This window comes from Oncorhynchus gorbuscha, linkage group LG07, assembly GCF_021184085.1.
Source record: "Oncorhynchus gorbuscha isolate QuinsamMale2020 ecotype Even-year linkage group LG07, OgorEven_v1.0, whole genome shotgun sequence".
NCBI classification, from domain to species: Eukaryota; Metazoa; Chordata; class Actinopteri; order Salmoniformes; family Salmonidae; genus Oncorhynchus; species Oncorhynchus gorbuscha.
Window position 1 is genome coordinate 72236196 of NC_060179.1, and position 21789 is coordinate 72257984.

The 21789-nt window shown below is 42.9% G+C and overlaps 2 protein-coding genes across 4 annotated transcripts in view; one reads left to right on the plus strand and one right to left on the minus strand.

Annotated features, from left to right (window-relative positions):
- The first annotated feature begins 5636 nt into the window (after positions 1 to 5636).
- erlec1 (endoplasmic reticulum lectin 1) lies at positions 5637 to 16857 on the plus strand. 2 transcript variants are annotated; one of them, XM_046357413.1, is made up of 13 exons: positions 5637 to 6126; positions 6531 to 6635; positions 6861 to 6941; positions 9117 to 9194; positions 9313 to 9438; positions 9643 to 9866; positions 10772 to 10922; positions 11081 to 11245; positions 11950 to 12009; positions 13287 to 13411; positions 13704 to 13781; positions 15581 to 15656; positions 15775 to 16857. In XM_046357413.1, exons 1-13 carry the CDS (start codon positions 5983 to 5985, stop codon positions 15844 to 15846), a joined length of 1485 nt encoding a protein of 494 aa, XP_046213369.1. In that variant the 5' UTR covers positions 5637 to 5982; the 3' UTR covers positions 15847 to 16857. The 2 variants fall into 2 exon arrangements, with proteins under 2 accessions (XP_046213369.1, XP_046213370.1); XM_046357414.1 differs by having other exon boundaries at positions 9316 to 9438.
- A 2921-nt stretch (positions 16858 to 19778) lies between these two features.
- Positions 19779 to 21789, minus strand: part of LOC124040320 (proteasome activator complex subunit 4B-like) — a 75631-nt gene continuing 73620 nt past the window's right edge. For both annotated transcript variants that reach the window (XM_046357416.1, XM_046357415.1), the window contains one exon: positions 19779 to 21667. The gene's annotated coding sequence lies outside the window, so the exon portion shown is untranslated. The remainder of the gene's footprint in view (positions 21668 to 21789) is intronic.

Sequence of the window (21789 nt, forward strand, 5' to 3'; positions counted from 1 at the left end):
CTCAGTATTCTAAGCTTGATGAAGCTTTGTAAGTGTATGCTACTGATTGCTTTGAATTAAGTGCATCTTTGTTGGCATGATGCAATTTTATATTAATTGGAAGCTAGTGGAGTGCCAGACAGCCATACAATTGATCTCAATGTTTAACTTCTAATTTATTTCCGTCTTGTGCAGGAGGGATTCAATCAGCCTATCTCTCTGAGGAACAGAAAAACATTATCCCTTTCCACCCACTTTATCTGCACACGCACACACACACACACACACAGACACACAAATAGATACACAGAGACAGACACAGAAACACACACAGAGACATACACACTTTATCTACTCAAGAGAAAATGTGGGAACTGACTGAGATTTCTAAACAAAATCTAATAAATGTCTGTGTTCTGAGCAGTGTGCTGGTTTCTCTTTTCTTTGAAGTAATCACATTCCCACGCACCGGAAACGTGATTACTCAGATGTGCGTGTGCTTTAAAAAATTATCATTATAAACAAAATCAAGAAAATTAATTACGTGACATCTCATCAAACTGCGTGGTGGAATATGGGCACAGTTACTATGGAAACATGGAATAAGAAACATAATATAATTGCTTACTGTAAGTTCCAAAATAAAGGAAGGTACTTGAGTATAAATAGAAGACACTAAAGCAATAAAGGTACGAAAAATACATTCTCCGGTTTTTGTTGATTGGAGTTGACGTGCTTGTGTGTGAGTGTGTTTGTGTGTGTGTGAGTGTTTGCTATACGGTTCACGACTTCAAGAGGAAAAGGAACAGTGAACAATGTGAGTGAGACAGAAATAGAGAGGGAGCATCCAGGATGGGAGGAGGAGTGTGTGGGTGAGTAGCATGGAGACATGATACGTGTATGTGAGTATGTATGCAAGGGAGGAGGTGTGAGAGAGGAGGGAGGGCGGGAGAGAGAAGACTCTCTCCTGTGTTCCTCTCTCTATATGTATCCTACCCTGTTCCTCCGTATCCCTTTCTCATCCTAAGCCTCACTCTTTGTCTCTAAATCTCTGCTGTAATCTCTCCTCTCATTCCCTCTTCCTCCCTTTCTCCTTTCAGTCCCTTTCTCAGCCATGTCAACAGCTCCACCAAGAGGTAGATAAAGCTTCCTCACATGCATCTCTCTCTCCATCATAACCCTCTATCTACCCACTGACATCTCCCAACATAAAACACTGTTTCACTAATATACCTAATTGGGCTTTTCCCCCCATATAAATACATACACAGAATACATTTTAAATGCATGCAAATACTATCCAATAAGTACTTTCTTCAGGTTAAATATATAAAATTGGTAAGCAATAGACAAACATTTAAGACATACTGATGATCATGTAAGAGGAGGAAAAGTTTGTTAGACTTCCTCATCTTGTCTGTATTTACAGTATGTGTTCTGTCTTCCAGTCAATGCGTCCATTTATAGTAAATACTCCCTTTCCTGTGGGGTCGTCCCAAATGGCATTACATTCCCTACATAGTGCCCTCGTTTTGACCAGAGCACTACGGCCCGGGTCAAAAGTAGTGCACTATGTAGGGAATAGGGTGCCATTTGGGACACACAGTCTGCCTCCTCCTTGGCTCATCTCTGACATTTATCTCTTGCCCTGGAAGGGCCGAGCCAGAAGCTGCTGACCAAGCAGAATATGAACGTCATGAATAGCTGCACAATTGAGAAAACAAGGACGGTAATAAATGCCTATAGAGACATAAAATATGATATGATCTTACAGCAGCCATGCAGATAGTCTCTCTGTCGGTGCAGTTTTTGTGTGGCTGAGATGAGATCTTCTGTTTATAATGATGTGTCCCAAATGGCACCCTATTCTGTATATAGTAGACTAATTTTGACTAGATCCCATACAGCTCTGGTCAAAAGTAGTGCACTAAATAGGAAACAAGGTGCCATTTATGAAGTACTCTAAGTCACTGCTCTGTCTGCACAATTGATATTGTCTGCAGTGCCACTCAACGTCTCAATCTGCTGTTCTAAAAAAGGTCCACTGGGGGCAGAGTTGAGGCAGTCAGGGTATCGTGCCTGAAGGTGTGTCTATTCTCCACCAGACATAGATGATGCAGGACACGGTCAAAAAACCACCTCAAGCAGAAAGTGGACTGCACAGAATGTTTAATAAAAAAGGCAGAAGAGTAAGTATATATTTGTCTGATAAACATTCTTTCAGGGTTTTAGTAAGAAAGGTTGAATGATATATACAAAATATAATCTTGTCTGTAACACTGGTTTGCTGTATCTATTTTAATAAGTTAAGTTCACTAAAAGTATTTATACTATAACTTAACTTGAATATGACCTTATTCTTTGAGGCCTACATTTTTTTGATAAAGCAATAGCCTAAGAGGATGGATGGCAAATCACTAAAATAGGCCTATGTCCCACATATAAATTATGCCTTTCCAACATCATTAAATACATACATTGTCAAAGCAGACCAGACCAGAAAAAGTAGTTGAACAACAGCACGATTGAGGAAGATCAGCCATTTAAATGAGCCCTCACTTACCTCTACCTTCTCCCCTCTGCTCAGTCATTATTCCAGCAGGATTTTTCCAATTTACAGTAAGAGCTTGTGGAGGAGAAGCGACCCATTCCTCTGTGGCTGTCGTAACATGAATGTGTCCCGTCCCCAAGAGACACATACACACTCAGAGAGCGAAACACACACACTGTCCCCATCCCCCAGAGACAGGACCATCAGAGTACATCGTCTGTGTGTCTGGGGAACTGAGAACCTGCCTGCCTGCTGGGGGAAGAGGAATCCTAATGAGCACAGTGCACCTGCCTGGCTGGATTTTCTCTCTCAGCATGAATGACAAAGCCACTGTTGCTAAAGGGAAGTGAGATAATGACTCTCTCTCTGTCTATCACTCTCTCTGTGTTTTAGAATGCAACTGACATTGCACAGATGGTTCCACCACCTTCAATTAAAACTTTGTTAATATAATGGCAGATTGTTTTTCACACATATACAGTATATGTTCATGCTACACACACATCACAACTGCTGCTACCAGACTTGCAAAATACTGCACAATTTAAACTCTTGCTCCCCAATCGCCCCTTCGCCACAACACATGTAAATATTGGACAATAAATTGTACCTTCCTGTATTATACGTATGCTAAAAAATGTATTCTATTCTACTGAGCCATTTACTTTACATTTGTATATTTTATTATTTCTTATTGGTGTTGCATTTTTGAGAAGGAACCTGCAAGTAAGCATTTCATTGGACAGTGTACTGTGTATCCTGTGCAACTTGAAACAGTTTTCTGCACACCAAGTTCAAGTCAAATGCAGGTACAAAAGCATGTTATTTTTCATAAATTATGTTGGAGAAATTGTACAATTCATTACTTTTCTTCACAGTATGCAGCTACCAAATATCAAAGGTTGCTTGAAAAAAAGCCAGTTTAGAGAAAACCCTGAGTTTCCAAATGTTGTCACCAGGGGGCCCTCTTCTGCTTGACAGACTGACCAGGTGAAACCTATGATCCCTTATTGATGTCACTTATTAAATCCTCTTCAATCAGTGTAGATGAAGGACAGGAGACAGGTCAAGTATAGATTTTTAAGCCTTGAGACATTCGGTACATGGATTGTGTATGTGTGCCATTCAGAGGTGAATTGGCAAGACAAACGGGGTATGATAGTTGGTGCACTGATGTGTGTCAAGGCAACGCTGCTCAACAGTTTCTTGTGTGTATTAAGAATGGTCCACCACCAAAAGGACATCCAGACAGTTTGACGAAACTGTGGGACAATACACAACTATACATTTGTGTCACCAGAGGATTTTAGCTCCACAAATAAATGATTACTGTATTAGTGATTTAAATACCTGGATGGCTCACAACATCCTCCAGCTAAATCAAGACAAGACTGAGGTACTGATTGTTGGGGCCAAAGCACAGAGAGAATCTGTCCACACATTTTAATTCACAGGCAATAAAGATAAAACACCCGGTAAAAAACCTAGGTATTATTTTAGATTCTGAACTCTATTTCGAATCACATTAGGAATGTGACCAAAATAGCTTTCTACCACCTGAGGAACATCCCACAGTGTGTCAATTTCTCACTCAGGCTGATACAGAGAGGCTCATCCATGCTTTTAATACAAACAGGCTTGACTTCTGTAATGTTCTCCTGTCTGGTCAACCCAAGAAAGCCATTTGCCAACTGTAAAACATGAATGCTGCAGCATGCGTACTGACCAAGACCAGATGGAGAGCATACATTACACAGGTTTTAAAGGTCTCTGCACTGTCTTCCTGTACGTTTAAGAATTTATTTTAAGGTTATTCTATTGGTTTTTAAATCAATCCACGATTGTGCACCCCAATACATGTCAGACATGCTTTTTAGTTACGTACCCAATAGGTCCCTCAGGTCTTCTGGCACTGGCCTTTCAACGATCCCAAAGTCTCGGACCAAGAGGCATTCAGAGGCAGCCTTTAGTTATTATGCCCCCAGCCTCTGGAATAGCCTGTCAGAGAACCTGAGGGGGGGCTGAAACTGTGGACATATTTAGTGTTTTTTTAGCAGTGGTGTAAAGTACTTAAGTAGAAATAGTACTACTTATGTCGTTTTTTGTGGTATCTGTACTTTGCTTCATTATTTATATTTTGACAACTTTTACTTCACTACATCCCTAAAGAAAATGGTGTACTTTTTACCCCACACATTTTCCCTGACACCCAAAAGTACTTGTTACATTTTGAATGCTTAGCAGGACAGGAACATGGTCCAATTCAAGCACTTATCAAGAGAACAACCCTGGTCATCCCTTATGCCTCTGATCTGGCGGACTCACTAAACATAAATTATTGGTTTGGAGTGTCCCCTGGCTATCGGTAAATAAATAAACTAAATTGTGCAGTCTGGTTTACTTACATTGAAATAGTCATTAGAAATAGTTTACTTTTGATAGTTAAGTATATTTTAGCAATTACATTTACTTTTAATACTTTTAGACAAGTATTATTTTACTGGGTGACTAGTAATTTTCTATTAAGAGCTACTTTTACTCAAGGGTGACAATTAGGTACTTTTTCCGCCAGTTTTTTAGTCGTTCAGAGTCAAGAACAAATTCTTATTTCCAATTTTGGCCTAGAAACAGTGGGTTAACTGCCTTGTTCAGGGGCAGAACAACAGATTTTTACCTTGTCAGCTCAGGGATTCAACACTCTAGTCCAACACTCTGGCTACCTGCCGCCCCAAAAATGAGATCATGGATAAAAAACAAAATGTTTGTCAAACAGAAATCACCAGAATATGGCCCTCAATGGTTACTGGAAAGGAGCATCACATTTATAGCGTGCACTTTCAACACCCTGTGAAGTTAATTCATCATAATTTACTTCATATGTATCCTGAAGAACGGCATGGTTTCCCGAGTCATCGTGGGAGGAACACATACCATATTATCGCGTGACTCCCAAGTTTGTTTCGATATGATGGTTATTATATCAGTATTTGCTCATAAAGTTGTTTCCACCGCCATTTCTCGCATAATACATTTTACCCACACAATGTCGAATCAACAAATTATATGTAACATGTTTTACAATTTACCGAAACTTCCTGTTTCCGTCACAACGGTCGTGACATGTTTGTTGTATACGGTATGACTTTATACGCATGGAAACGTGGTTAGTGAAGCCGATATGTCAAATGTGCTTCAAACTGAACTATAACCACACAACTGGGTAATATATTTGGACTTTCTTTTCAGTAAACGCAAACACGGATGTACCGGAAATACACGTGGCAAGCGACGAGCTATTTCCTGGTTGCTGTGTTGACAAACGAAAGAGACAGCCAGATGGATTCATAATTGTACAATTTTCCGAAAACTAAACCAGTTTTATCGGTGGTTAGCTATCTTACGCATTGACAGGCACCATAGAAGGTAGTTAGCGAACCAGCCTTGCAGAGGCAATGGACCGGACTAGGCTGCTGTTCGTGTTGTTTGGGGGTTTGTCTGAGTTGTGTTGTCATGTGTCGGCTAACAGAGGGGGATCTCCTTCGTTTACTGATGAAATCCCATTCAAAATCAACTGGCCCGGGGACGAATTCACCTTGGTGAGTGTTGTGTGTGTGTGTGTGTGTGTGTGTGTGTGTGTGTGTGTGTGTGTGTGTGTGTGTGTGTGTGTGTGTGTGTGTGTGTGTGTGTGTGTGTGTGTGTGCGTGTGCGCGTGTGTGTGTGTGTTAAATCATGGCTTTTTAAAAGAAAATGATTTATTGACAAACGTTTGTTTTAAATGGTGATAAAGCATGTTAAGCCTACCTAGCTAGGTATTCCTTGTTATGGCTGTTGACATATGTCAATGAAAAGCTGATAATACATAGTCTCTGTCATTGCGTGTTATGACTCCTGTAAAGGGTTGCACCTCCACCTTCATTTACAATCTGAGATGATGTAGCCAGTAAACATGCATGCTTTCAGTACAGTATTATTAACTGACCCAAAATATGTCCTTCCATAGCCAACCTCCGGTGCCCTCTACAAAGATGATGACTTTGTCATCATGACAACAACAGAGAAGGAGAAATACAAATGTCTGCTGCCTTCCTTGTCAAATGGAGACGACGTGAGTATAAAGATTAGACTAGCTAGATAAATAATTATGTTTGGCTCCTTTTTTCAATTATTGCTTCTCACTTATCCTCCTCCCCTGGTCCCCCCCCCCCCTCTCCTTCTCACCGTGTCTCTCTCTCTCTCTCTTGCCGTCTCGCCTCTCCATCTCTTTCTTGCTGTCTCTCCTTTCTCTCTATCTCCCCTATGTCTCTCTTCTCCCTCTATTTCTCTCTCTCAGGATGATGTCAAGGCATACGCTGGTCCCTCTCCAGGTGATCTACTGGACCCACTGTTCAAACAGAGCAGCTGCTCCTACAGAGTGAGAACCGCCCAGTTTCACTTTTACTTCTGTCTAAATATAGGCTATCTTGAGTACCACTGCAATACTAGCAACACCAATGTCATGGGTTTAACCCCATTAGGTAGTGTTGCACGGTACAATGGTAATATCACTGTACCAAAAGGTCATGATACTTGTGATACCAACATTTTAGCGTACCGTTTCATATGATACTACCAAGTTTTTCGGCTGACTCCTGTTATAAAATGTTTATGAAATCAGTATTGTTCATAAATTCAGTTTAATTTAAGCAACAGCCATTAGTATGCACTGGTCCAATGATATCCACACCATTTCATGTGCATATCACGCGTGGCAGCTGTAATCAACCAGCCTCATCCCCTACCAGCCCTCACTCACCTGCTTCTCTCAGCATCCCCTACCAGCCCTCACTCACCTGCTTCTCTCAGCATCCCCTACCAGCCCTCACTCACCTGCTTCTCTCAGCATCCCCTACCATTTAACATTACATTTACATTTAAGTCATTTAGCAGACGCTCTTATCCAGAGCGACTTACAGAGCGACTTACAAATACCAGCCCTCACTCACCTGCTTCTCTCAGCATCCCCTACCAGCCCTCATTCGCCTGCTTCTCTCAGCATCCCCTACCAGCCCTCACTCGCCTGCTTCTCTCAGCATCTCCTACCAGCCCTCACTCACCTGCTTCTCTCAGCATCCCCTACCAGCCCTCACTCACCTGCTTCTCTCAGCATCCCCTACCAGCCCTCACTCACCTGCTTCTCTCAGCATCCCCTACCAGCCCTCACTCGCCTGCTTCTCTCTGTGTGCGTCTATTCCTCCATCAGTTTTTAAAATATAATTTAGCAGTGATGGCGAGCGGGATTGCAGACCCTGATGAGTCTTCTGCAGAGCGAGCAAAGTTGATACATTGTATAATTTCATCGCCTGTTATAAACATGGGCAGAAGCCAGTCTGAGGAGACTGCAAGTTCGCTGTCACACAGCCTCTGAGTGCCAGAAAGAGAAAATTGGGCAGAGCTTCATGACAGCCATGCTTACAGCTTTACAGCAGAGAAAACGGCTTGTCTCTAGCCTAAACATTTGAAAATACAGTATATGACCCATATTACCAATATACCTTTTTTTCTTTTTAATCGTGATTTGTGCTCATTTGATATAATTTCACAATCCATGTCGCACGCTGTTTTGAACTAATCCCTGGTCGCTTATTATTGGTTTGATAACAAACAACGTTCAGTCATGTTACCTTGCTAGCTAACAACCTGGTAAATTGACAGTAGGTTTAGGCAAATTCAATTGGCACAGGAACAAAGAAAACAAGTCTGCTACTCATGAGATGTGCTTCAGAGGTAGGATTCATTTAGGACTAATTGAAACCTAAACTATATCATAAATTCAATCTCTTTCTGGTGATCCTTGAAATCTGTTTGGTGCCTAACATTTTAAAAGTTGGTAGCAGTGTGTGTTTGTGGGACTGAGTGAGAGGTGTGTGTGTGTGTGTTTTATAAGAGGGAGGGAGACCGTGTGTGTGTGAGGGAGGGAGGGAGGTAGGTATGTGTCTGTGTTAACTGAAGAGTAAAGGTTTCATGCAGTGTTTTCCCTTACTGCCACAATGACATGCAGATCATTATGCATTTATACTCCTCCCTCCCATTCCTCCAGCCAAATGACAGCTAGGCATTTGAAAATATGAGCAAATCGGCCATTCTATTATACGCTGAACCGTGTGAAGTCAGTGTGTTGTATTGAGTAGAAGTGTGAATTTCAGTGATAGGTTTTTTGTGTAGCAAATGCGCAGAACATTTAGAAAATGGGGGAAAACATCCGGTGGCCGGGGCAAAAAGACACTAGGCCTCTGAATGGTTTCCCCCTTGGTATCGGGATACTAGGCCACTCTGAATGGTTTCCCCCTTGGTATCGGGATACTAGGCCACTCTGAATGGTTTCCCCCTTGGTATCGGGATACTAGGCCACTCTGAATGATTTCCCCCTTGCTATCGGGACACTAGGCCTCTGAATGGTTTCCCCCTTGGTATCGGGATACTAGGCATCATATCGGTAGTAACGTTTTGGCATCGTGACAACACTACCCTTAATGTACTCACTGTGCTGTCAGTCACTTTGGATAGGCTAACCACTTTCTTCTGGCATGTGTTGTGGTGTTAATTGTAGATCGAGTCATACTGGACGTATGAGGTGTGTCATGGGAAGCATGTGAGACAATACCATGAAGAGAAGGAGACGGGACAGGTCTGTGGGAAATTATTACTTTCACCATAGTTAAATTGTCTACCATTTAAGTATGTTGCAACACATAGAAAAAAAGCAATCCATGTGAAAGGTGAAATGATTTCTCTGTTTTATCTAGCAGATCAAACTTCAGGAGTACGTCTTGGGAAGCATGACCAAGAAGACTGAGTCTTCAACCACTTCAGGAACAGAGACTGCAGAGAAAGTTGAGGAGACGAAACCTAAGTCAGAACCGGAGAAAGAGGTTTGTTGTTTGACAGCGACCAGTTTGGCTAATATACATTTGAAAAAACACCCGATAAGACTTCTTTGAATCTTTTGTCTTTTTTGTTTAATTTCTCTTTCTAATCATTGGTCTCTACCTTACTTGATGTGATCTGGTTAGTCTACCTACCTAAGTTGAATACACAGATTATCTCTGTTAAAAGACACATATAAATGTCTTTAGGTTCCCACTAAGAACGTGGAGGGCCAGCTCGCTCCATACTACCCGGTGTTGATGGGCCACGGGACGGCCTGCATCCTGAAACAGAACACGCCTCGCTCCACCAACGTGCTGTATGTCTGCCATCCCGAAGCAAAGCATGAGATCCTCTCTATTGCTGAGGTCACTACCTGCGAGTACGAAGTAGTGGTGCTGACCCATCTGATCTGTGCACACCCCAAATACAGGTGTGTGTGTGTGGTACATACCCCAAGTACAGGTGTGTGTGTGTGTATGAGGTACACACCCCAAGTACTTGTGTGTGTGTGTGTGTGTGTGTGTGTGTGTGTGTGTGTGTGTGTGTGTGTGTGTGTGTGTGTGTGTGTGTGTGTGTGTGTGTGTGTGTGTGTGTGTGTGTGTGTGTGTGTGAGGTACACACCCCAAGTACAGGTGTGTATGTGTGTATGAGGTACACACCCCAAGTACAGGTGTGTGTGTGTGTATGAGGTACACACCCCAAATACAGGTGTGTGTGTGTATGAGGTACACACCCCAAATACAGGTGTGTGTGTGTATGAGGTACACACCCCAAGTACAGGTGTGTGTGTGTGTGTGTGTGTGTGTGTGTGTGTGTGTGTGTGTGTGTGTGTGTGTGTGTGTGTGTGTGTGTGTGTGTGTGTGTGTGTGTGTGTGTGTGTGTGTGTGTGTGTGTGTGTGTGTGTGAGGTACACACCCCAAGTACAGGTAGCAGCAGATCTACCCATCAGTTTCCCTTGTTTGATCTATTTCAGAACTCTCACAGCTGATTTAACTCATTTCCAGAATGACATAGTGAATAGTCTCGTAGCTAGTATAAGTTAAGGAAGTGGTATTCAAACTTTTGGGACCCCATGTTTTCCACCAGAAGTTCTGGGGAACCCGTGTATGTTAGCAATAATTTCTCGAGATCCCAATATGACAACCTTAAAATCTGTATATTTATTTGCATCAACAAATAATCTCAAATGTAATACATTTTCTTATCAAAAATTAAAATAAACCAAAAAATAATTGTGCTCAATTTTTTTAATTTATAATTCTTTCTCAAAACGTTAGTATATTGTCCCATGTTTGAGATGTAATGGAGTCATATCTTTATCCCATGGTGTGTTAGGTTCAAGTCGTCCCCAGTGAATGCCATCTTCTGCCAGGCCCTGTCTGGTTCTCCCCTGCAGCCTCACAGTCTCTCTAAGATGAACCGAGAGCAGGAACAGCTACTGAAACCTCCCTTCACTGCTCCTACTGCCCCAGAGATGGAGAGAGAGGTGAGGGGGGAGATGAAACTGGTGGAAGATGGGAAGGGGCAGTGGTAGTGGAAGACTAGTAGGCCGCACCATGGTAAAGCATTTTGCATTCCTCCCTACTCTACTGAACAAGACTCAGGTTTAGAAGCCAACCACCTCCCCACCCTTTTTTTCTCCAGGAAGAGAGTATGTCCCCGGTGAGAGAGGAGGCCTTCTCCTCTACCCATAAGCCCCTGGTGGTGGGCGGGCAGACTCATATTACAGTGGGAACCACCCACATCTCCCGCCTGACGGACGAGCAGTTGATCAAAGAGTTCCTGAGTGGCTCCTACTGTCTCCATGGGGTTAGTATGAGGCATGCTGATTGGCTGGCTGTTGAAGAAGACACCTACTCATTGGCTACAGTTCCATATTGGCTACTGGTCATTGGCTGCTGTTGTTTATTCAATTCAATTGAATAGAACGTTATTGTTCCCTGATGTATTACATGTATACATACCAAAATACTTTTATCTCCCTCACCAACTTTAAACATCTGCTATCTGAGCAGCTAACCGATCGCTGCAGCTGTACATAGTCCATCGGTAAATAGCCCACCCAATTTACCTACCTCATCCCCATACTGTTTTTATTTATTTACTTTTCTGCTCTTTTGCACACAAGTATCTACCTGCACATGGCCATCTGATCATTTATCACTCCAGTGTTAATCTGCTAAATTGTAATTATTCGCCTACCTCCTCATGCCTTTTGCACACAATGTATATACTCATTTTTTTTCTACTGTGTTATTGACTTGTTTATTGTTTACTCCATGTGTAACTCTGTGTTGTTGTCTGTTCACACTGCTATGCTTTATCTTGGCCAGGTCACAGTTGTAAATGAGAACTTGTTCTCAACTAGCCTACCTGGTTAAATAAAGGTGAAATAAAAAAAGGGGAACTGACAGAAGAGGTTAGAAGAGGTGCTCAAGTAACACACACCTCTTCTGTAGCTCATACTGTAGCGTACTGTAGCATCTGTCTGATGTCTGGAATCTGTGTTCCAGGGAGTGGGATGGTGGAAGTATGAGTTCTGCTATGGGAAGCATGTGCATCAGTACCATGAGGTAAGGGTTCTCTATTGTGTATCAAACTTATGGAAACAACATGTTTGACTCCATTCCATTGATTCCATCCCAGCCCTTACAATGAGCCTGTACTCCTTCACATGGAGTTGCTTGTGGCCTGTGGAATGTTGTTCCACTCCTCTTCAATGGATGTGCGAAGTCCTTGATATTGAAGGGAGCTGGAACACTGTCATACACGGTGATCCAGAGCATCCCAAACATACTCAATGGGTGACATGTCTGGTGAGTATGCAGGCAATGGAAGAACTGGGACATTTTCAGCTTCCAGGAATTGTGTACAGATCCTTGCGACATGGGGCCGTGCATTATCATGCTGAAACATGAGGTGATGACGGCAGATTAATGGTACGACAATGGGCCTCAGGATTTCGTCACGGTATCTCTGCATTCAAATTGCCATCAGTAAAATTCAATTGTGTTCGATGTCCGTAGCTCATAACATAACACCATGGGGCACTCTGTTCACAACGTTGACATCCGCAAATTGCTCACCCACACAACGCCGTCTGCCCGGTACAGTTGAAACCAGGATTCATCCATGAAGAGCACACTTCTCCAGCATGCCAGTGGTCATCGAAGGTGAGCATTTCCCCACTGAAGTCAGTTGTGACACTGAACTGCAGTCGGGTCATGCCCCTGGTGAGGATGGCGAGCACGCAGATGAGCTTCCCTGAGATGGTTTCTGACAGGTTGTGCAAACCGGGTGGCTGGTCTCAGCTGATCCTGCAGGTGAAGAAGCTGGATGTTGAGGTCCTGGACTGGCGTGGTTACACGTGGTCTGTGAGGCCGGTTGGACACACTGCCAAATTCTTTAAAAAAGTGATGTTGGGGGTTGTTTATGGTAGAGAAATTAATGTTCAATTCTCTGGCAACAGCTCTGGTGGACATTCCTGCAATCTTCCTCAACTTGACACATCTGTGGCATTTTGTTGACAGTGTTCCAGCTCCCTTCATTTTAGTGTGGCTTTTTACTGTCCCCAACACAAGGTGCACCTGTGTATTGATCATGCTATTTAATCAGCTTCTTGATATGCCACACCTGTCAGGTGGATGGATTATCTTGGCGAAGGAGGAATAATCACTAATAGAGATGTAAACAAATTTGTGCACATTTGAGAGAAATAAGCTTTTTGGGCTTATGGAACATTTTTGTGATCTTTTATGTCAGTTCATGAAACATGGGATTAACACTTGCGTTTTATATTTTTGTTCAGTATAATATAGGACGGCTGATTGATGTATGTGTTCTCTCCCAGGATAAGGAGCAAGGGAAGAACATGGTGGTAGTGGGCAGTTGGAACACTGAGGAACACCTGGAGTGGGCCCAGAAGAACGTGGCCCGGTCCTACCAGCTCAAAAACGATGGGGTGCAGAAAGTCAAGTATGTCAGCCAGCTCTACAATCAGTTTATTAAAAGATCACACTGATCTGCAGGATGTTGATAATGAATGTACCACTATTTTAGAAATGGGGCATTAGAGGCTGGTGTCTGGGACAAAGGTTAAGCCTACCTCTGGACTGAAAAGCGTGCTCGATGGAGAATACTGATTGAAAGGGCCTTTTAATTCAACAATAGAATTCACCTGTTTCCAGGAAACCTAAACATGTTTAATGAGAAGAACACATTTGTGATTGATAATGAGGATTTCATGGTTGTACTTTCTTCTCCCCAGACTGGTGTCTCACTTCTACGGCCACGGGGATGTGTGTGACATGACGGGGAAACCCAGACAGGTCATCGTCAAGCTCAAGTGGGTCATCATTAGTGTTTCCACTCTCTTCCTGAGAGAGGCCTGGTCTAATATTCACACACTTAAAGCTGCAACCTAATTTTTTGGGGCGACCTGACCAAATTCACATAAAAATCTAAGTTCTAGATCTGTCATTCTCATTGAAAGCGGGATATTTATTCTATGTGCATATTTCTATGCTTTCCCGTCTAAAAGTTTTTATTGCGTCTTTTTACTTTCAGCTTTGTACACCAGATTCAAACAGCTGAAAATAAAAGATGTTTGGTTATGGAAAATCTATTTCACAGCGGTTTAGATGGTACGATGATTCTCTACACGATACTTGCTTGTTTTGTCACAAACTGAAATTAGAACTATTAGAATTTTAGCAAACAGGAAATGGCGAAGTGATTGCTGCATAGTGCATCTTCAATATACACTACATGTATATTGTGGACACCTGCTCCACGAACATCTCATTCAAAAGTCATGGGGATTAATATGGAGTTGGAACATTACTGCAGGGACTTGCTTCCATTCAGCCACGAGCATTAGTGAGGTCGGGCACTGATTTTGGGCAATTAGGCATGGCTCGAAGTCGACGTTCCAATTAATCCCAAAGGTGTTGGATGGGTTTGAGGTCAGGGCTCTGTGCAGGTCAGTCAAGTTCTTCCACACTGATCTCGGCAAACCATTTCTGTATAGACCTCACTTTGTGCACTGTTATACTGAAACAGGAAAGGGCCTTCCCCAAACTGTTGCCACAACGTTGGAAGCACCGAATCATCTAGAATGTCATTGTATGCTGTAGTGTTAAGATTTCCTTTCACTGGAAATAAGGGGCCCAGCCCAAACCATGAAAAACAGGCCCAGACCATTATTCCTCCTCCACCAAACTTTAGTTGGCACTATGCTTTGGGTAGGTAGCGTTCTCCTGGCATCCGCCAAACCCAGATTAGTTCGTCAGCCAGATAGTGAAGCGTGGATTCATCACTCCAGAGAGTTTCCACTGCTCCAGAGTCCAATGGCTGCAAGATTTACACCACTCCAGCCGACGCTTGTCATTGCGATCGTAGGCTTGTCCATGACTGCTCAGTCATGGAAACCCATTTCATGAAGCTTCCAACGAACAGTGCTTGTGCTGACATTGCTCGGTAGTGAGTGTTTTCACCGAGGACAGACAATTTTTTTGCATTTCAGCTGTCCTGTTCTATGAGCTAGTGTGTCCTACCACTTCTTGGATGAACTGTTGTTGCTCCTAGACGTTTCCATTTCATAATAACAGCACTTACAGTTGACCGGGGCAGCTCTAGCAGGGTAGAAATTTGAAGAACTGACTTGTTGGAAAGGTGGCATCCTGTGACGGTGCCACAGTGACTCACTGAGCTCTTCAGTAAGGCCATTCTACTGGCAATGTTTGTCTATGGAGATTGCATGGCTGCTTGCTCAATTTCATATCCCGGTTAGCAACAGGTGCGGCTGAAATAGCCAAATACACTAATTTTATATATGACATTTAGCAGACGCTTTTATCCAAAGCAACTTAGTCATGCATTTTACGTACGTACGGGTGGTTGCGGGAATCAAACCCACTATCCTGGCATTGCAAGCACCATGCTCTACCAACTGAGCTACAGAGGACCACTTCCCCATTGGAATGACATGCGGAGCTTAAAAGCTCATCAGATAGAAATGTATGGTGTAGAACAGGGAATCTTGTCAGCTCTACTGATTTATATTTCTATCTGCAACTTTCAGAATGTTTCACATCACTGAATACACGGCGAGTCTCTGATTCAAGTCTTTTTCCTCTGCCTCAGGTGTAAGGAGTCTGAGTCTCCCCATGCCGTCACTGTGTACATGCTGGAGCCTCAGACCTGTCAGTACGTCCTTGGGGTAAGACTGCATAGTCGCATCGTCTTCTGGTTCAACACTTGAACACATTGTTGCAGATTTCCGATGTATTCACTACACATGGCAAATAAACTCAACCCTGTTATTTTTTCTCAATCAGGTTGAGTCTCCAGTCATATGCCAGATCCTGGACACAGCTGATGAGAAAGGCCTTCTATCTGTCTCCAGCTAACAGAACAGGAGGCCAGAGAGACGAAGAAGAGGAGGGATGAGCAGAGGGGAATAAGAAGCGCAACAGAAAAGGACATGGATTTAGATGGCATAAAACGGACAACAGAAGAATGGCCAAGACCCATGTCACTGCTCAGGAGGTTCAGACAGACATGGAGAAAGTGTTGATCCTGGAACGGCCCCTGGAAGCCAGGACCACAGTCCCTCGCCAATGCCCTGGCTTATACCTCCTCTATGGACTGTACCAGACCCATTCTGCTTAAAAAGCCTTATGATAAAAGCATGGAAATCCTATTCTAAATGGGACAGAGACTCACAGAATGTGACCCTGCTCACTCCACAAGGCAGTGGATCTATGGCCTGGACTTCATATCTTCCTTGTATGCTTTATCTTCAGCACATTAGTTCTAGTGTCTTTTCTGGCCATATGCCAGGACAGAGAACCACCAATCATTCAGATAACCTCATCAGGAGAACCAGTTTCCATGTTGTAGTTGGTTTTATTGTCAACATTCTAAATTGTCGTAATTTATTTCAGATTGATTTGATGCTTGTACGTGACACTTTGGTTTTGTAGATATCTTTGAGCAAGGGCGGTTTGCATTTTAAAATGTGCAGACAAACTAACTGTGGGTATAGTAAGATTGGGGTTCTGGTGTCATGGTTGGTATCAATTCCATTTCAATTCAGTCAGTAAACTGAAATTCCAAATGCTACAGTATTTCCTCATTCAAAAGCAATGATTTGAATTTGCCAGTTTACTTCCTGAATTGACCCCGACCATGGTTGTTATGTTACAGGGTGAGTGAGAGTAACTTAACTTGATGTGCTGTGAATTCAAATCCCCCGATGTAATTGACAAGTTCTGATGAACATTTATGTACTGAATCAGATGTTTCCTGTGAATTTCTAAATCTGGTGTGTTCTATGGTTAAAATGAGTTAATGATTGATATTCATACTCTGTCTGGGAGAGCTAGTCACAATATAATAAAGCTCTTGTTTAACTAGCATTCAGTTTGAACCATTATAAACTTATTAGTAAAAGACCAACTGAACAGAATTCTGTTTGATCACCGATAGCTTATTTGATACTACAGACTTAGTTAGACAACTCATCTTTGTATCTGTCCCATTATGGTGGTCAGAGCATGGGCAGCGCCATTAAGGCTCTTTATATTATTATATTATATATTATTATTTTGAAGTGGTCCAAGTAGAGCGCTCTATGGATAGACACTGTCAAATGACAAAAGCTTGAGATGCAGGTTGATTAGCTGACCACCAGAGGGCTCTGATATTTTCCTTGAAAAGGTGCTGTTCACCTTTATGGATCTTCAATTTGACCTGAAAATCAAGAGTAATTCCATAACTCCTGCTGCTAATTGTCTAGCCTTAAATCTTGAGGAATTGATATGATTATTTACGTTATACAACGTAATATAACACTATAAAATGGAGAATTTCTAATATACTGTATGTTCTTTGGCAGGAGCGCACTGGACACATTACACTTGCAAAATATTTATTGATATCATAGAAAATGTATGAGACTCACAAATAATGTATTATTATGAAGAGAGACGTCCTATCACTGTAAAAAAAGATTCCAGTCAGTTCAACAATGTCAATAACACTTTGGGATCAGTACCGTTAAGTATCTCTCTATTCTTCACACTTTTCCCTCTGGAATAGGATACCTATCTTTATATTTCCTGGGTAAAGTCAATGGGGGTTATTCTATACCTCAACACCACATGATATTCAGAAAATGAGCATCTGTTTACTCTCTGGTGTCTTGTAGTAATGGTGGTATAACAATATAGTGACCCCTTAGTATCACTGACCTATATGCCCAAACCCTCTCCAGGTTAGACTGAAGGTGCAGTAGCTGATCAATCAATTAACACATCAAGGTGGTAAGTTAGTCTGAATGTATGGGGATCTGATGCACTGAGGTGCTCTCAAAGTCTGGCAGAATCGCAAGACTATGTCGGACCACTGAGCCAAAACCTATTAGCTTGGGGAGCCAAGCAAAGGTTATTCATAATAATAATATATAATATATGCCATTTAGCAGACGCTTTTATCCAAAGCGACTTACAGTCATGTGTGCATACATTCTACGTATGGGTGGTCCCGGGGATCGAACCCACTACCCTGGCGTTACAAGCGCCATGCTCTACCAACTGAGCTACAGAAGGACCACATCACATTAGACTGAAGGGATGGGTATCTGATCAATCATAGTGGTTAGTTAGACTGAAGGTATGGATATCTTATGGACAGAGGTGCTCTCAACATCCTGCATCTCTGGTGAGTGTGACAGTGCATGGCAACATAGGACTTAGCTAACCCAAAGGCCTGGGAGGAGTTGGCAGCAAGCTGCAGATTGTTGGTAGTGGAGCCCGGTCCCGCTAAGGGGTTGCTGTTGTAGATACTGTAGTATGGCTCGATATGGGTGTTGATGGGGGTGGAGGTGCTAGGGGGCCGTGGTTTACGTCCACCATTGCAGCCCGTGGCTCTCAGACTGGGGGCACAGTCCCAGGAATGACTGGGTCCACAGGCTTGATCCACCAGTCTCTTTTGGAGCTTGGGTGAGAGGAGAGAGGCTGAGTTGGTCTCGTGGTGTGAGGACTTGTTACGGTTGACCTCAAGACTGCCTTTGCCTTTGCCCATGGCGTGGAGCCGTGTCTTGTGTTGCAGCAGAGGAACACCAGAGCCACCCATTGGAGGCAGCAGAGGAACACCAGAGCCACCCATTGGAGGCAGCAGAGGAACACCAGAGCCACCCATTGGAGGCAGCAGAGGAACACCAGAGCCACCCATTGGAGGCAGCAGAGGAACACCAGAGCCACCCATTGGAGGCAGCAGAGGATGCGGCGGCGGAGCCCGGCGCTGTTGCGGGAGTACACAAACGGGTTGATGCACGACTTAAAGAAGATGAGCGCGAAACCGCACAGTTCAAGCTGGTAGTGAAGCTGCTCTCCGGGTGAAAGGATGTCCTGGCCTAAGACGCCACCCATGGTGAGACAACAAAGGAGGATGGAGAATAAAATCACCACACAGGTTACTACAAGTTACTGGCCACAGTCAGGTTACTACAAGTCCTTGACTGTGGCCAGGTTGACAGTAGTGACTAGTTGGCAGCAGGTAGCTCCCTGGACAGCCCCAGGTACTAGACCCTGGCTAGTGGGTCTGTTAGTGTAGGAGTGAGTCTGAATGTGTTGTAGGCCAGCTTGAGGTAGAGCGAAGGAACCTGGACAGCACACTGCATGACCTCTAACCTGGCCGCCATGAGCAGGGGAGGGGGTAGCGGCGGATGAGTGGAGTCAACAGCGATGATGCCAAACTTCCTCACCTGGGTGTGGGATGAGATCAAGCATTTAGCATTGAGAGACATTAGATTATATAAAAACTGTTATAAGAGATTATTTAGGTTCATACTGTACATGTTTATAGCAAGTTATACGTTCTTAAAAACAAATAATCCCAACCCCCCCCCAATATACATTTCCAACTGTCCCTAATGAAATCAAAAGAATAACAAACCCATTCACATGGGAGAATACGTCACACCATTTAGTCTAGAAATACATTGGGAACAATGGGGTCTGACTCATTCTTGAATCCCCTCTGTAGGTTGCAGTGGCTTTGTTATACAGGCTACCACCTGTACATTGAGACCCAGCTCCTAGACCTTGGTGTAAGATAAAAGTACCCTCTCAACATGGTACAGTTAAACCAGTCAAAGTGCTACTCTATATTGCACTGCATATCCAAGACATGTCTACTTGATATGAATGTATGGGCACTGTACCATATTTTCTAATGTCAATTGCTGCCCTATTGATGAGGATGCATATGGCCCCAGCTGTGACTAACTTCAATATGAGTCATCTCAAAACCAACTGGCACAGACACACACTAGAAATGTGTTACAAGCAACCCATTTATTTATTTTCTTCATTAAATATAAGCAAACAGTACATCTAAAATTAAAATAAATCAATGCAGTTTTGGCACTACACTATACATGAGTGAAGTACTAAACTGAACCGATGCTTCAATGAGACGAGCTTTTCAAGTCTTCATGGATAAACAAAATATTGAACAAAAAATAACTCTCACTAGGATTTTTAAAAAAGAATGGAGAATAATATTGTATTGTAGAGTAGAGGAAGGGGTGTGATTCTAAGGTGGTGGACAGAAGGTTTGGTTATTCCTTGGGCCTGTTTCCCGGACACTGATTTAGCCTAGTCCTGGACTTTGGCTTTTTTTGTCCCGGAAAAGCCTGGTTTCAATGGAGACTCTCCAATTATCTGTGTCAAGGAATTACCAGTCCCTTGGGTTCTGAGAGGTGTTTAGACACATGCCATGACGATAAAACTGTGCTCATCAGCTCAACACAGCACACACATACAGCCACATACAGGGAATGAACACACACAATCACTCCATCTATACCATTGACAATGAGAGAGCAGAATGAAATCAAAAGCTCTGTCACTAAAAAGCTGAACAACCCATTTACTCACAAACCAAAATCTTTCATTACCAGAAACTCTAAGAATAATAATATCAGCACTTCAAAAACCAATAAATAAATAAATACATGTTTGTGCATTTATGTTATATACATATGCTATATACACATTATAAAATATGCACATATCATATATAGATTAAACAATGTACACAAACGTCATGTACGTAAATGTGTGTGGCAGGTTCAAATCTATTTCCCAAATGGCATCCTATTCCCTATATAGTGCACTACATTTGACCAGAGCCGTATGGGCCGTAGTCAAAAGTAGTGCACTAAACAAATAGACTACCATTTGGGATACATTCTCAATCTAATCTAAACGCATACAGACTGTGGCTAAGAACACGTCACTATAGGAGAACTGGGATAATACAGTTAATTGGCTCAGAGTTGATAACATTGAGGGGATTTTGTGCTGAGAGCAATAGTAAGGGGGGGACAGGGACTAGCTCTGGTACAGGGTGTAGCGTGCACTCCTCCACAAGTAGTGGTGCATTAGTGGAGGAACGCACACTACACCTTGGACCAGAGGTAGGGTATCATCAAGCATTCCACAAACACACGCAAGCAAATAAAGAAAATAAAAATTTAAGAAAAACTGTACAGTAGTATTACAAACCGCAGGACAATCATCCCTGCTGTGGTTTATCCTTAAATATTAAGTATAGTAAAAATGTAAATCAGCGCTAAATACACAACCTTTATTCCATCCATTCCACCATTACGCATTTGTGTTCCCCCCGTCCCCCTTTTCAGGGTCCTCAGGGTACATCATAAAAAAAAAGAGAAAAAAGGACCCCCCCCACCCCCACAAAAAACAAGCGCTCCTTAATGGACAAGTCCCAGGTAGTTCCTCCCTGTTTTTCATTCTATTGTCTTCCGTTTGATGCCTAATGAATACGACCCAGATGTTGTCCGTTGGTCTGGCCAGAGTGCAGGGTCCTGGATGTGAGGGTTTGGTCTACCCTCATGCAGGCTGGTGTGTTCTGTTCTGGGCCTGTATTCACACAGTGTCTCAGAGTAGAAGTGCTGATCGAGAATCAGGTCGCCCTGTCCATATAATGGTATTCAATATGATCTGGAAGGCAAAACTGATCCTAGATCAGCAATCCTACTCTAAACCGCTTTTTGAATATGGGCCTGTTCTGTTCAGTCTGAGACCTTCCCAGTCTAATGCCAGAGTGAGGAATTGTCAAAAGGCTCAGTGAGGGCATCGAGGATAACGTTCCTCCATTAAGAAAACATAAAAATCTCCTGAAAGTTGCACCAGGGCCCTAAAGAGAGACAGAATGGATAGTGGGATTAATGCTTGGCTCTAAAGAGACAGAATGCATAGCAGAACTAATGCTTGGCCATAAATAGAGACAGAATGGATAGTGAGATTATTGCTTGGGCC

Bases quoted from the DNA above. Each gene is read 5' to 3' on its own strand.
- erlec1 (XM_046357413.1), top strand. From the start codon at position 5,983: ATGGACCGGACTAGGCTGCTGTTCGTGTTGTTTGGGGGTTTGTCTGAG. The intron at 13,412-13,703 runs GTATGTCAGCCA...TCTTCTCCCCAG, and splicing joins GATGGGGTGCAGAAAGTCAA to ACTGGTGTCTCACTTCTACG. The intron at 15,657-15,774 runs GTAAGACTGCAT...TTTCTCAATCAG, and splicing joins CCTGTCAGTACGTCCTTGGG to GTTGAGTCTCCAGTCATATG.